Source organism: Cydia fagiglandana, chromosome Z (assembly GCF_963556715.1).
Source record: "Cydia fagiglandana chromosome Z, ilCydFagi1.1, whole genome shotgun sequence".
Taxonomy (NCBI): Eukaryota; Metazoa; Arthropoda; class Insecta; order Lepidoptera; family Tortricidae; genus Cydia; species Cydia fagiglandana.
In genome coordinates this window covers 20,959,837-20,976,061 of record NC_085959.1, presented here as the reverse complement: position 1 = coordinate 20,976,061, position 16,225 = coordinate 20,959,837, and the positions used below count along the sequence as shown (strand labels likewise).

General features: G+C 37.1%; 1 protein-coding gene across 1 annotated transcript in view; it reads left to right on the top strand.

The window, feature by feature from the left end:
* The window catches only part of LOC134679297 (basement membrane-specific heparan sulfate proteoglycan core protein), a 181,665-nt gene that overhangs the window by 114,525 nt on the left and 50,915 nt on the right, over positions 1-16,225 (top strand). The window contains exons 10-16 of the mRNA XM_063538194.1: positions 9,946-10,056; positions 10,139-10,255; positions 12,056-12,181; positions 13,055-13,168; positions 14,183-14,407; positions 14,813-14,938; positions 15,658-15,784. Coding sequence (XP_063394264.1) covers positions 9,946-10,056; positions 10,139-10,255; positions 12,056-12,181; positions 13,055-13,168; positions 14,183-14,407; positions 14,813-14,938; positions 15,658-15,784 — 946 coding nt within the window. The remainder of the gene's footprint in view (positions 1-9,945; positions 10,057-10,138; positions 10,256-12,055; positions 12,182-13,054; positions 13,169-14,182; positions 14,408-14,812; positions 14,939-15,657; positions 15,785-16,225) is intronic.

Sequence of the window (16,225 nt, the reverse complement as noted above, 5' to 3'; positions counted from 1 at the left end):
TTTTAATATGTTGGACCTCTTTTTATTATGTGGTTATTAACTTTTTCTTGTCACTTGTAGCCAGCTGTATAAACTGCATTTTTGTGTGGGTAAATTACTCGTACAAGCCTGTACATAATTAACAAACGCTATTCAGAGTTACTTTAATACTGTTTTGTCCACTACTTCTCAAACACAAGTAACGTTTTAAAATACACGACATAGGTGTATGACAAATAGGGAAACTAGATCAATTAAAACAGGTCATTTTGTATGGATATAATACCTATAAAACAATAATGCAACATCTCAACTCTTACTTTGCCAATATATTTGAATAGATATACAGGCGGCCACTAATTTGACCTGTTTACATAATTAATTGATAAGCACCTACCACCAAACTTGTCATCTATTGGCAGTTTAATCACTTCACAAATTGGTGGGTAAATTATAGGAACATAGCTCAAAGTTTGGCATAATTAAGGGTCGGTAAGGGTTCTGTCCCACCCGCCTCTCATACATCGCTGCTTCTAACAATATAGATTGTAAGCGATTTGGTGCAACTGTTATACTTTTAAATGTCTAATAAATAAACAATTAAATCAATTAAAACAATAGCACCCCTGACTTCAAGTACAATTCGCGCACATTCGCGGAGATTTGTCGTGGATGAGCATAGCGCCAATAGCGCAATACAGGCGCGGGAGGACGGGGGTAAGCGGTCTACTGCAACTGCAAGTAAATCGTGCATGAACCTACATGAATTCAATAAAATAACACTCCAAAATTAATTTCCTGTAATTATGTCATTTTTTTAGATGATAATATAGTTCTAAAGGAATTCAATATTTAAAATTGATGGCAATTTATTGAAAGTTGATTCAATTTCGGTCATTAATTTGATTAAATTAGGTATACAATATGTGCTGTAAATGTAAGTTATAAATTAACCAACATTAATACTTATAAAATAATAGAACTATCATTAAAACTAATTAACACATATTAAATTCTAATTGCATTGCAGCATTAAATATCTGAAATAGCTTTACTCGTATTTGTTCTATATTTTGCTTCGTAACCGTTGCATCAACATCGTTGCAAGCATTGGTGTGGTTTCTCCATTTTCTGGATTAATTAGTGCATCAATGTTGATTAAACCATAATCTTAAACAAGTAGTCAGTGCAGGAGTTTGAGCGAATGACACCTAAAACAACCGCGGTCCATTCTAATATTTTGTCTTAGGTACCACTTTTTATGAAATCGTCTTTTGTACAATATGCGGGGTAACCACCTCAGAAAGCTTTTAATAAATATTGTTACCTTCTATCTACGTTCGGGAAACGGAAACCTAATTTACGGGCGTACTTCGGTACCTCATACAAGCAAAAGTTGAGTATGTTTTAGAGCTCACTTTACTCCTCAATTTTACAGGTTTTTAGTAGGCCCGCTTTTACACAGTATACTGAAATCATTCGAATCTAGTATTGGAATATCATACCTACATTTTTAAAACACCGCTCAGGATTCATAGGACTAATATAACGGTAGGTTTATATAGGTAAACAATGGCATATGAAACTGAATTTTTACTATACTATCTATGGGATTTACTCTTAAATTATCGTGGTCATCGTTATCGAAACCCAGACCTTAACAATCTATAGATACAACGATACCCATGACTTCTTTTATGAAAAAGTAAACAGTCCACAATATTGGATTAAAAATGTTAAAAAACCAGATCCACCATTACTTTTACGAAATATGTACTTTAACGTAGAAAAAATCATGAAATGGACACATTCATGAAAAATTCAAACCTAACCTAAGAATATCATAAAGACGTAGATTTTAAAATGGGGGTTACAATCTAGACGCGACATATATTTATATACAACATCCTATTTCAGTTTATGATTATATGTATAGTACTGTGACTATCGATTTATAAAATGCGAATTCAAATATTTAATATTAAATTTATTTTATTTCCTCGTTGTTGCTCTAGTCGTAGCAAATTTGATTAACTATATTTGTTAAAAAGTAGATTTTTAATTACACAATAAAGTGAAAACGATAAGTATAAAAATAACTCCTGCCCCATTTACCTTCCGCGACACTCCGCGTGTATTTTATTTAACGTGAGTGCGCATATATGTATAGCATTTTTTCGTTAAAGTTGTAGATCGTATGAATGAACGGCAAAAACAGCTTATACACTTTTCTGGAATGCTGTATAATCAAAGTAATCTGTATTCAAAGTAAAGTTAGTCAAACGCATTCGTAACATTGTGGTCGTTTCTCAAAAAGTTGGCACCGCCAGGTTAAAATTTATGTTTTTCAAAAATTTTGCATTTTCGCATTTTTTTTTATTGGGATCGTTAAAAGGCAACTTAAACTATTAGAAAATGTGGAAGGGAAGCAATTCCTTCAATTAGTTTAGAAGATATAGGCGTTTGAAATTCAGGTGAATGATATCAAGGGCAGGTGAAAGATATATTGTCTCCAGGTTATCGATAGTAGAAGCAGGTTATCGAGAAATAAGTACAAATTCCAATGAAAATATTGACAGGTTATCGAGAGGCGTCATTAACCTGTGTCCGTTGCCGTTAACCTGGTTTCTTGTCATCATTCACCTGTAATGAGTGTCATCCACCTGTCCACCACATCATTTCAATGCCTTCTAAAAATAATCGAAAAATGTGTCATCTTCGATAAAAAGGGAACTTATTGTCCACCACGATGATTAAAATTTTGGATTCTGACCCACCTCACCTTCGATTCGATTCCCAATTTAACAACAAGTTTCTGTGAATAAGTAAACATTCAATCTTGCTGTCTATTCACCCTGGCAGTACCTAGTGGAACTCAGGTTTGGTGCAACATAGACACACGCTGTTTTGGTCATACAACACGTCTTGATGAGCACTTGGAAGTGCAGTACCCAAGATAGAGCTGATGCTGAGCCCTCGCAGTACCTACTGGAACTCAGGTTTGATGCAACATAGACACACGCTGTTTTGGTCAGTCGACACGTCTTGATAAGGACTTGGGAGGGCAGTACCCAAGATAGAGCTGATGCTGAACCCTCGCAGTACCTAGTGGAACTCAGGTTTGGTGCAACATAGACGCACGCTGTTTTGGTCATTCGACACGTCTTGATGAGGACTTGGGAGAGCAGTACCCAAGATAGAGCTGATGCTGAACCCTCGCAGTACCTAGTGGAACTCAGGTTTGGTGCAACATAGACACACGCTGTTTTGGTCATTCGACACGTCTTGATGAGGACTTGGGAGAGCAGTACCCAAGATAGAGCTGATGCTGAACCCTCGCAGCACCTAGTGGAACTCAGGTTTGGTGCAACATAGACACACGCTGTTTTGGTCATCCAACACGTCTTGATGAACACTTGGAAAAGTGGTTACTAAGATAGAGCTGATGCTGAACCCTCGCAGTACCTAGTGGAACTTAGGTTTGGTGCAACATAGACACACGCTGTTTTGGTCATTCGACACGTCTTGATGAGCACTTGGGAAAGCAGTACCCAAGATAGAGCTGATGCTGAACCCTCGCAGTACCTACTGGAACTCAGGTTTGATGCAACATAGACACATGCTGTTTTGGTCATTCGACACGTCTTGATGAGCACTTGGGAGCGCAGTACCCAAGATAGAGCTGATGTTGAACCCTCGCAGTACCTAGTGGAACTCAGGTTTGGTGCAAGGTCAGGTCAGGTTAGGTCCGGGTTCAGATTCAGATAAGAGCCGGGATCCAGGTCCAGGTCCGACTCCGGGTTTGAGTCTAGGTCCGGGTCCGAGTCACAGTCCGGGTCCGAGTCCGGGCCCGAGTCTGGGTCCGGGTCCCAGCCCCAGTCCCAATCCAAGTCAAAATCTAAATCGCCAAACGTGTACTATGCATCGTTGAAGAGTTCTGTTCTAATCATCATCAGCAGTTCCACTTCATCAAATGCGACAGTTTTTAATGAAAATGCTTGATTTTCTGATGAAAATCCAAAAGTCACTATACGCATGTCTTTAAGATTTGAGGAGTTCCCTCGATTCCTCATGGATCCCATCATCAGAACTCGAGATTGACAAAAATGCAACTTATAAACTTATCTTGCTTAAAAAACATAACGAAGAGGACAAATCGCCAAACGTGAACTATGCGTCGTTGAAGAGTTCCGTTCTGATCTTCATCAGCAGTTCCACTTCATCCAATGTCACTTTTGTGAATGTATATGCTTGATTTGTAAATAAAAACACAAAAATCACTATATTTATGCCTTTAAGATTTGAGGAGTTTCCTCGATTCTTCATAGATCCCATCATCAGAACTGGGTTTTGACAAGAACGGGACTAATCTGCATATACTTATACTTTTTACAAAACATTTTAATATATGTCTAAAACTAAAAACCCTCATAAGGTACCTTTTCCCGTGGGACGTCACAAATCTAGTTTGAGTATATGTAACGTGGATTTTAAATAATTATCGATCACCTGTCATATGGTTGGTGAATGACGCTTCGTTCACCTGCCATTGCATCATTCACCTGACTTTTTTGGACAGGTTAACGAGACTTAAGACAAAAGTACAAAAATTTCAATAATATGCAGCTTTAATAGACAGGATAGTTTTTATTCCTAAATTAACACACAAAAGCGATATAACCGCTATATAATTATATAGTTACGAGTATTAGTTGTGGTATCAGTGACATTAACCTGTCGCAAAATCTCATCCACCTGGCAGTTTTAGCCAGGTGGACGATATGCAGGTGATGGGGAAAATGTCAGTTATATCGCGAATACACAAAATGTATTAGCTTGATGAACTCCATACTTAGGCATATAAAATAAAACTATTGTTTACGTTACATATCTTGATAGTAATGCGATAGGTTACGTAATTAGCCAGATATCGACTCCAGGATAAAGAGTACTAACCCATTACAAACTCCAATTTCCGATACTTTGTCGTTTGTGTTTTATTTGCGAAGCACAATAACCACGTCTTCGTCCTACCAGGTGATAGATGATGAGTGACGGCTTCAGCTCGTGCGGAGTGAGACGGGAAAGGTGCGGTGGGGGTTATACAATCGTCGTGAACGTGACGCGCCAGGTGACTGTTAAGAATTGCCTTGGACAAACTTTGAAGCCAAATAACTTAAAATATAAGTATAATATTGTTATGCGATAGTAATACTTTAAAAGTTAAGGATATATGTTAATAAAATACGGTAATGCCGTTAAATTAAGTTAATATTTTGTGTGGTTTTCATAGCTCGGAACATCAGTACCTCGCGTTGGGACACGGCAGGTTAACGGATAAACGTAGTTACAATATTATTTTTTGTAATCAATATTTATTAAATCTTTTTCAAAGTATTAGGCCTCTGTGTAAAAAGTCTCTCTAAATATGTATTAATTTTTTATATATAAAAATAGTACATAACGAAAAAAAAGTTCTAACATAAACCTATTTACAGGTGGCGGTGCCAACTTTTTGAGAAACGACCTTGTATGTTTGTCAAAAGGGCTTTCCTCTTTTTCTCCCCAGCCTGTACCTACATTCTAAAATGCCTTTGCTCGTTCAAAAGAATAAAAAAAAGTATGCATGTCAGATTTCACAAAAAACGCTTTCGCGTACCTATTGTTTACGATCCAGTCAGCAATTTGGGTTTATAATCCTAAGTATTGCAGTATGCATAATTTCATATACACATTAAACAGTGCCCGGGATTTTCGGTGGCTTTTTTTAGTGTTCGAAATGTCTGTTATCTCGACGCCCAATATACTTTCGTTTCCATACAATACATGAATCTTGTAAACGGATTACCAGTAACTTATCGTGTCTTAACACTTACCTGGTAATGACAATTGACCATCCATTACCAGTTTTATAGGCATATTATGACCTTTATGACTATGTCAATCATTAACACATTCACTGCACATGCAAACATGCAAAAACTCAACAATGCGCGTTTTCTCAGTAATAAGACCTAGCTAGATGAATTTATTATTTTATTACAGTTTATTATCGCAAAGAGATCGCAAATAATGAATCTCATGCAGTTTTATCTCTTACGACACCGACGTTCTTTGAGGGGTGAGTCGTCGTACTAAATGTATGGGAGGGATTGAAGTTAATGTTTGGGATATTTCTGCTTTTATTTAAAAAAAGTTATTAATGTAATTTTACTCATTGGGTAACGCACTTTCGATATAAATTTGTAGTTTTCTGATATCTGTTATATTTACAGAATTATCGCCTGGTTACACTTAACGATTACACCCTGTACAGGGTAGGGTCTTGTAGAAAATTTAAGCTTATCGAAGTCTCAGCACAGATCGTGTTGTAACTACCTATACTGGCGATAACAATAAATACTATTATGAGTTCATTGAAATGCATTCTGGCCGAGCCCTGCGCGTGCGCCCTAAATCGCTACACGTTTACGTCATTTACGCAGAATGTTTAATAACCACTCGGTATATAAATAATACCTTGGCGGTATGGTTGATAATTATTCGAAGATGCATTGTTTTACACTATGTTTACCTTTTCAAATCGTTTGAATCTAGGTACTGTTTTAATTATAGTCCATAAACAACACGTTCAGGTGTACTTATTTAGATTTATTTAATTCATATTCTAGATCACTGTACACGTGAACTACGGTGCCATACAAAAATAGATACACACATACGCGTATATAGCGGTCAAACTTATAACCACCGTCTTTTTGTGTCGAGTGTTAAGAGCCCTTCAACAATCTATTCCTTCAAATACATCAAACTACTTTTTAATGTTGCTGGTTTCGTCGATCTAGGAACTCAAAACAAAAACGGCCGTTTTAACTTTGGACGCATAGAATGACGAATCCAGCAACATAAAAACTAGTCTGATGTATTCAAAAGGTACTTACATACACAATACAGTACGTAGCGGCCCCCTTTTTTCAATATATTTCGTTAAATTTAAATAATCACGATTATTTAGCTGTGGCGCTAGTGTGCACGTTGAAGGACTCTTAAAAACATAAACCTATTTAAATATATAAGACTGCACTCTGGTATTTGGTATTTAAACAAAGCCCAGTAGGTGTGCAGTTTGGGTGGGATGGACACATTATTTTCAACCCTTATGTAGGTATAGGTATGTAAGAATATTCTGATACAGGTTCTTGAAAATCATGATTTAGTAATTAATAATCATACCGCGGGGTTTTGGATGTGGAGATGGAATAGATACGAGCTCTCGAAATCAGTTAAACAATAAACGATTTCTCAATTTTATGTTTAAAGTTACGAATCCCGAACATAGTCTGTGTAATGACGTGGGATGAATACACAAGGTGTTTAAAGAAGTTGTCCAAAAAGATGAGCAGTCGCTGCGCGGAGGTGGACTATTAAACACTCCACAGATACTCGACCTCCCGTTAGAAGGCTAAGAGGAACCTTGCATCTTAAAATCGTGGGATTAAAATCCCCAAACAAATTTAGTAAAAGGGGGGATATGATAATAACTACATACTATATCTTCTGTATTTTTCAGATTTAACATCGTTTTAACGGTAACATTAATGTAGGTACTCATGAAAACTGCCATCTAAAGCGGGATTTACATTATGAAATTAGTGTCTTGTATGTTGAAATCAGTCTCACGAAATTAGTTTTGATATATGCGAAAGTAATTTCGTGAAATAATGAATGTCGTGAAATTCACAGTATCACAGTGACCATGGCCCCGGCCATCAGCATCGAAGCTACACGTCCGCACAGCGCAGGCACTTTCGCGAGTCGCGACACTAGTTTTCCACGTCGCATTTACATTACGAAATTAGTTGCATGACACTAATTTCACCAAAAAATCGCGCGGGGCACGAAATTGATTTGCTTTCATGAAATTAATGCATGCATTACGAAAATATTTAATTACACGTGAAAATGTTTTTAAAACTAATGTCACGAAATCAATTTCGCGCCACACTAAAAGTATGTATAATAATTAATAACGAGTTAATTCGTCCAGTTGCGTGACTCTACATACATTCACTTGTACTAAATAGAGTTAGATCGGGAAGGTGGAATTAACTCGTGTGCTTCCTAACCATGCCAGTACGAGTATAATGATTATGATATGTCTCCGATAGAACTCTGATAGATGAGAGACTCGACGGCGGTGTGCAAGAGCTGGATCGTCACCTACAGCTCTATTGAATCCAACTACGCTAACAGCACGAAGAACCCTGGGCATGCAGCCATGGGAAAGAAACTGAGGGCTTACCGCGAATCACGTTCGACGTGTTGCCTCTCTGTCGCACTCGTAAATTCGTACGTAAGTGTGACAGAGAGGCAACACGTCGACCGTGGTTCGCGGTAGATCCTTTGGTCAGATACTCGTCGTATGCAACTATGAGGTTCTCGAAGTTCAAGTAATTAGATTTTCAACCTATACAAAGGAGTTCTTAGCTAAAAAACACTGATAGGTTCCAAATTTATGTAACGTACTAAATTAAATGATAAGTCGGTAGGTACATATGATGCGAAATTCACTGATCTCCATATAATATTCGGCTATATGTTAAAGCCCAAAAGCCGCTATGTGAAGTGGAGAACATTGTCTTGTTTAGCGCGCTGTGCTAAGTATATCACGTACTAGGCTCGTCTACGCGGTGGGCTCTGGAATTTTAAATACGAAAAGGTGTTTCTGAAAATGTTTATACTTGGAAAAAATGGAGATTTTTACTTGGAACGAGAGCATTCTTTTTTATTGTCGATTTATGTTAAAGCACATGCACTGACTGTGAAAACGTGATCAAACTTTAACCGTTTGACTGAAAGTACTTGTTTCGATATAAAATTTGATGAGCCAGCGTGCGGAGTGAGTGGTACCTATGTGGTGAGAAGTAAATTGCATTGAAAATCGAAACAAAAATTATGAGTAAAACTGTTTTACTTTCATACCTACTGTCGTGACACTTGCGACTTTATATTAGTTATCACGATCGGTAAATACTATGTAAGGTATAATAAAAACATAAGTATTTATTTATAGGTATAATTACTATCCTGTATGATATATATATTTTTTAATTTAATGATTTATTAACATGAAATCGTGTTTTTTTTAATTTAATTTTACGTTATCTATTTTGAAACAATTTCAATGTAGTTTGGAACAACATGTAATCTCAACACATTGTGTTATAGAGTCAGACCAAGAAAAGTCTGCAGCGGACTTGATAGCCCACGCAGTGCAAGTAATATTATAAACGTCAAACTTCTATGAAATTAAGACGTATAAATAACACTGGCACTGCGTGTGGGCTATCAAAATCGCTGCAGACTTTTCTTGGTCTAACTCTACCAAAGAGTTGAAATGGATTGACATATTTGGCTACTTTGGCTGTCACATCTACATATTTGATGTTGACTGTACTTACCTAGCTTATACGAGTGTAACAGGGTAAATTTAATTATACAAGAAACTCTCAGCTAACAAAAAATCTTTGATACGTAGCGCCATCTATAGTTGATACGCCGAATATACGTGCGATAGGTCTACTGGTGGTACAGAGAGTAAAAGGAATACGGATTCCTTTTACTACTACAGCTGGGCATATGTCGGTGTCTCGGCTTATTGATTTACAGTATTTTCGGTAGATGGCGCTTTATTCTTATCTTTGGTAAAAAAAGGATAAAATAGAAACAAAATATTTATATAATTATATATGCACCTAAGCTTAATCCCTTCATATGTTTGATTTCAAATTGATTATTATTAAATTGTTAGTTATTGTTATTATTGGGTATTAAGATTAGCAGTATACCTACTTACAAATAATGCCATGAAAGGGTTTTCTATTCCTTTCAGAAAGGAACGGGTCATACAAAACATTATTTAATGATTATTACAAGCATTGATGATTGTTTTATATTTGTCGCCAGAAACGTGCGGTGCCAACGACTTCCGCTGCAACAACGGCAAGTGTATACCGGGCTCGAGTCGGTGCAACAGCGTCGTCGACTGCCCAGACCATGAGGACGAAATCGGCTGCGGTGAGTTGGCTTCTAAACACATGTCGGTTTAAATATAGTGCCTTCCATGCCATATTACGTCTATTCGATTGATATCGTACAGACTGCAAACACGGTGACTTCAAATGCCGGGACAGCAATGTATGCATCGAAGAAAGAAAACGATGCGACGGCGTAGATCACTGCAATGATGGGTCTGACGAAATAAATTGTCCCGCAGGTAAGAAAAATGCCGATCGTAATTTTGATGGTATATAAATTTTCAGTACCTGACTGTAACTAAATGTATGTTCGTTTCCTTATGCTTCATCTTGGATTCAAACGGTAAGTATCTCGTATATCTGCTTGGTCTGGTCACCACGTATGCCCGCACAGCGGAAAGTTTCGCTGCAGAGATGGCACTTGCATATCGATGCTTCTGCGCTGTGATGGCTTCAGAGACTGTGCTGGCGACGGCAGCGACGAGATGGGTTGTCGTAAGTGTTCACCTATTTAATAGGTATGTAAAATGGTGTACCAAATGCGGTGAGACTGATATATTATATTTATTTAAAAAGCATGCACGGCAAACCAATGGCAGTGCGATTATGGAACCTGCATCAAGCGAAGCCAACGCTGCGACGGTCGCGTGGACTGCCCCACCGACCGATCCGACGAACGCAACTGTCTCGGTAACCATCCGATTTTACTGATTACATTTTTCATCGTCATTTTAATGGTTGAAAGAATACACCCATTATTATAAGTTAATCATACCATTTACCTCATAGAAATAAAAGCCATATATCATTAAATTAATAATCTCATTATACCATTGTATAGTTGATACCTATAGCATGCTAGGCAAAAATGAATTCAGTTAGCACGCACATTAAATAATGAACATTAAGGGAGATGATTCGAGTCGTCAGAATCACAGGTATCTATCTGGCTGCAATATGTTACTTGGAAATCATATTTTGAGGAAAGTGAACAAACAAGTACAACTATGTAGCCAACTCATGACCTTCCACTCAGACGAGTCTAATATGCTCCCAGTTTCGTAGCACAATGTCGAGGATAATGCATAAGAGTATGGTATGGTAGTCAGGTCGCGATCTATCTGAGACTATTATGTGGGGCAATGGGCACCGTCTGACGAGATAATTAAGCAAACATTTCCAAATCCATTCGGTAATACAGTAAAATTATACATTTTGCGTTTGCGTCAAATCCGGTAGTTCTGATTTTTTGCAGGCGTGTTGGCCCAATGAATAATCCAAGTTTGTGACCTCGAGCGCCGAACGCAACTTTGTCAAAAATTGAATAAACCGCATTTTTTTTTAGATTTGGGCGATTATAACCCTAAAGTACTAGTTTTTGGTAGTAACTTCCTAGGGCGTTTTTAAGGTAGACTAAATTTGCTACAATAAGACACTAGAATTGTCTCTGTACATCTAATATTTTCCGAGATAAAGCCTTTCAAAATTTTATAATTTTACATCAGTTCTTAGGTATAATATAAGGGTTAGGTTAAAAACTAGTACTTTAGGGTTATAATCGCCCAAATCTATAAAAAATTGCGGTTTATGAAATTTTTGACAAAGTTGCGTTCGGCGCTCGAAGTCACAAACTTGGATTATTTATTGGGCCAACATCATAAACAAGTCTGCAAAAAATCAGAACTACCGGATTTGACGCAAAAGAGCCAGGTTACAAAATTCGACAAAGTTACTGGATTACGGGTAAAAAATAGCGCCAGAGGGGTCGCGTTTCAGTAGCTTAAGGTTTTCGATTTGTTCACTCGTAGGTATTTGTATGTTCTCACTAAGTAGTGTCACATATTCACTTAGATTGACTTAAATGTATTTCTTTGTAATTGTTTAGAATTGAAACAAGGGTTGCTTAATTAAATTAGTTTCTTGTGAAGTGCCGATTTAAATGGACGCGTGACTTTTAATAGGGCCCTTACCTTATTTAATGTGTGTGCTTTTCAATCACCTCACTTTTTTAATATTTTGCATGTTTATTTTAATATTAGCTTTGCCGCCGCTGACATCCCACGAGTACTTTATGTGCAAAGACGGATCGTATATTCTGCAAAGTCAAAGATGCAACAGAAATTACGATTGCCCTGCAGGAGACTATTCCGACGAAGTAAATTGTCGTAAGTTCTTTCAGTATAAAGTTTTCGGTTTTGTTTTGTAATATTCTTCCTTTTTCGTCTCTTTTTCTTCTATTGTTTCTTTTCCTTCTTCTGTTTCTTCTTGTTTCAATTTCTATAGTCTATATACTTACAATTTTTTCTTTTAATCGTAAATATTGCTCTGATGAGCTTCCATCAATAATTATGAAAGTCATGCATTCATTGCCCACTAATTGATCGTTTGATTTCTTTTCAATAACTCCTTGAGACATTTCCAATAAACTCTATTTAGGTACTAACTAAGCTACTACGCCACGTATTTTCCACGCGAAGTGCCTGTGGCCACTTATCGGCTGTACCCTAACCGCTGTGCGTAAAATTAAAGAAGCACTCACCAGAACCAGAACTGGTTCACATATTTTAAATTTTGCTTTAAATCTAATAAGTGAACTGCTGTAATAATACACGTTTTATTTTAATTATGAATAATGATTTCTTTTTTATTTTCATTACCTTAAGAATGAGTTTCGCTTTTCTCACCCTACTACTCAATTTTGTTTGAGAAATGTTATTTTATTAACTTACTACCAAAATGTAAATTACAAGTCTCGTAGTTATATAGGTATATCCCTTTAAATATAACATATATTTCTTCATTTACCTACTATTTAATTAAATTTAACCGTTTAAAAAGTGGATAGGTAACTTAGACTAAGAAGACTTAACAATAGCACATTGAGCTTGTGATGAAAAAACATGTTGTCCCGTAACACAACGATAAAGCAAAGAGGACGCTGCGTCCACGCAGGTCTCTGTGCCCACTAGTCCAGTCCTCTTTGTTGTACCGTTGATACGTGTCAACGTGTATAAGACGAGATTTCTTTTACCCGTCAGCATGTGGTGAAGGCGACTTCAAATGTGACAATGGCTACTGCATCCCGGAATCTAAGCATTGTGACAGAACGCATGACTGTCAGGACCGTTCAGACGAACGCGGTTGCAAATATGGTTTGACTTTTTAACATTCATGATTTGTTTAAATTATCCATACAATTGTACAGTCAAGAGGTGATGGTTGGGCAGTAACGTTTTACAACTCTAAAATTGTAGATTTCGAATTTGTGTCCCAATTTGAAATTTAATAGACTTAGTTTTGTTCGTTTTTTTTTTTGTGAACGTTTTATTTACTTCATTTATATTTTATCTTCCGTTGTATATGAAAAAGTGAAATCAGTTCGGCAAATTTTCTGACAAAGAATTGTTTGACTTATCAAGGTACGTACAGTCGACGTCAAGGATATGTATACATTTTTGGACCTTAAAAAAATGAAAAATGTACACATATCTTTGACGTCGACTGAACAATAATTATGTAAATGGGTTTTGTCTAGAAAATTCAAAATTGTATCATAATATTACTATTTCTGTGATCATAATAATTCTTATTGGTCATTGGTTGAGGACGCGTACGCCCACTAGTGCACATCATCGTACGTGGAAACATGACGCAATGATATTCAATTTCTATGTTATGTGTTAGTCCCTGAATAAAAAGCTCCTATATAAGCAAAGCAAGGTAAACTGTCAGAAATATTGCCGTATGAGTTTCCTTTTACACCAGTCCCCGATGCAATTAAGCTTTGCCTGCTAATTCGATTAACTTTTACCTCTAACAAGTTTTATTTAACCTTTTTTTTAATTAATTATTTACAATGTATTATGTTGCTTGGATAAAAAACAGAGAATCTTTTCATCAAGTGTAGCTCGTATTTTTTGTTTTAGTGTTATATATTGTGACCTTAGATAACATACATATTATGTAAACATACGGAATCTCATTCATGTACACTATTGTGGATATTGATAATTGGATATGTCCAGGGAACATAATGCCCATATACTTTTAATAATAATAAGTCCCATTGGTCAGAAATATTGCAGACCGACATATACTTTAGAATGTATATTTTGTACATATTTCTGGCACGTGAGGGGTTGTGGTTTAAGCGATAATTATGACAGGCACAATATGCATGGCTTATGAATATAAATGCTCGAGCGGGCAGTGCGTGCTCGCCGACGCGCAATGCAACGGGACGGCCGAATGCGCAGACGGCTCCGACGAGAGGAACTGCCCTGGTTGCAAAAGGGATCAGTACCAGTGCAAGGACGGTTCCTGTCTCAACATCGCACTACGATGTGACGCTAAAAGAGATTGCCCTGGCGGTGAGGACGAGTCAAACTGCGGTAAGTATTGGAAGATTTCCCTAGGCAAAAAGTTACAAAATGTTTCCCTCTATTCTATTTAGGCATGTGCATGTACCTACACCATTTGATTATATTACTGCACGGCATGTTACTCTTAAAAAATCACTTCATTAGAATAAATACCGTTAGGTAAGTTAAGTTATTAGTTTTGAAGGTAAAATTATTGTTCGCATTTTGTGAAATGACGTTACTGTATGTCGGTTCGCTTTAAATATCAAGATTTTTTAAAGCAATATGTAATCGAAAAGTTGTAAATGCCCGTTAAATGCTTCGTCGACGATTTGCCATTTAAAGTCAATAGATTTGGCACAAGCGATAAGCTATTCGATGTGGTATATAAAAAGTGACATTGTAAGATATAATCATGATACTGTTATATTGCAGGGCCGCAACAATGCCCGGTGGATCAGTTCACATGCGCGCCGCAGTCGCAGGTGCGGTGCGCCGTCCACTGCGACGAGGTGGCCGAGTGCGACTCGGGCGAAGACGAGCTCGACTGTCCCTCACCCGGTACTTTTCAATTCTTTGTCCACTGGCTATGCAACATTCTTTCAGTATTTTATACTATTGAGAAGACAGCCTGCAGTATAAATGTCCTTTCCCATCGACGATTTCGATTAATTTTTCGGTTAATTTTACCCATATTCTTTTTCTTTATTCAACCATATTTTTATGAAAAAATCTACCGTCTACGTAAGCTTTAATGTATAGGTATATACCTATGTATAGAATTACTTAGATATAGTTATATATTAGGCTGTAAACATGGTTATTGTTGCCTTTATTACCCTTTGATCTAAAATATACTTTAATTTTTACATTTATTGTGATAAACATACAGCGCAAATATTTCTGCCGCCATTGCGAAAATTTTATAGATTGTTGATGTACGTATTCAGCACTGTGTACGTTGCCATGCTAAGTGTGATATTTATACGCGGTGCCGAGGTGTAATTCATAGTACTGGCTTTGGTATTATCGTGGTATAATAATATACTCCGCCTGGTCTCTTCCAGTCTTTTCGTGGTCACGTGACTGACACAAGCTACGTCATCATGTTGATAATATGAGATAGCGCTATATAAAGTGGCAATGTTATTGTGACGTAGGCTTGTGTCACTCTGGGAAGAGAAGACCATGTTTTATTAGACTATGGGTATTAAGTATAATTGAATTTGTGATGAAGGCTAATAGGATTAACGGTATTGAATGGTGTGTGTTTGTTAAAGAGCCGTGCGAGCACGAGTGCGACGGGAACTGCCTGGTGCCGTCGCAGATCTGCAACGGTGAGCAGGACTGTTCGGACGGCAGCGACGAATACTTCTGCAACAACTGCGAAGGACCTGACAACTTTAGGTCAGTTCATTTGGAGCATTCCACGGACTGTCCCGTACAAACGCATTCTATTTCCTGTGTTGCTTCTTTTTTTTTGGGCATTTAAAGCAGGCAATTATTTTTCTGCCCATATTTTTGACCATTTGTCATTGAAAAGGAAACTCTTATACCTGAAAATCTTCAGAAAATTCGCGTTTGTACGGGACAAACGGTAGACAATTTCATGGAATGCTCCATTTGCTAATAAAAATGTTTGCATAGCTGGGTTAAACAGAAAACTGTGTTACGTCTTTCCTGTAGACATACACAAGAGTTAAGGGCTAGTAAATGACTTTTAGTTTATCATTAACTGATTAGCGAGTGCAATGTGGCTTTAGCGAATGTTAGCAAAATATTTATGTGAAACGCCTGACTGCGCGAATGGTCAATCTACCTATCAACCTATCTATTTATTCTATCATA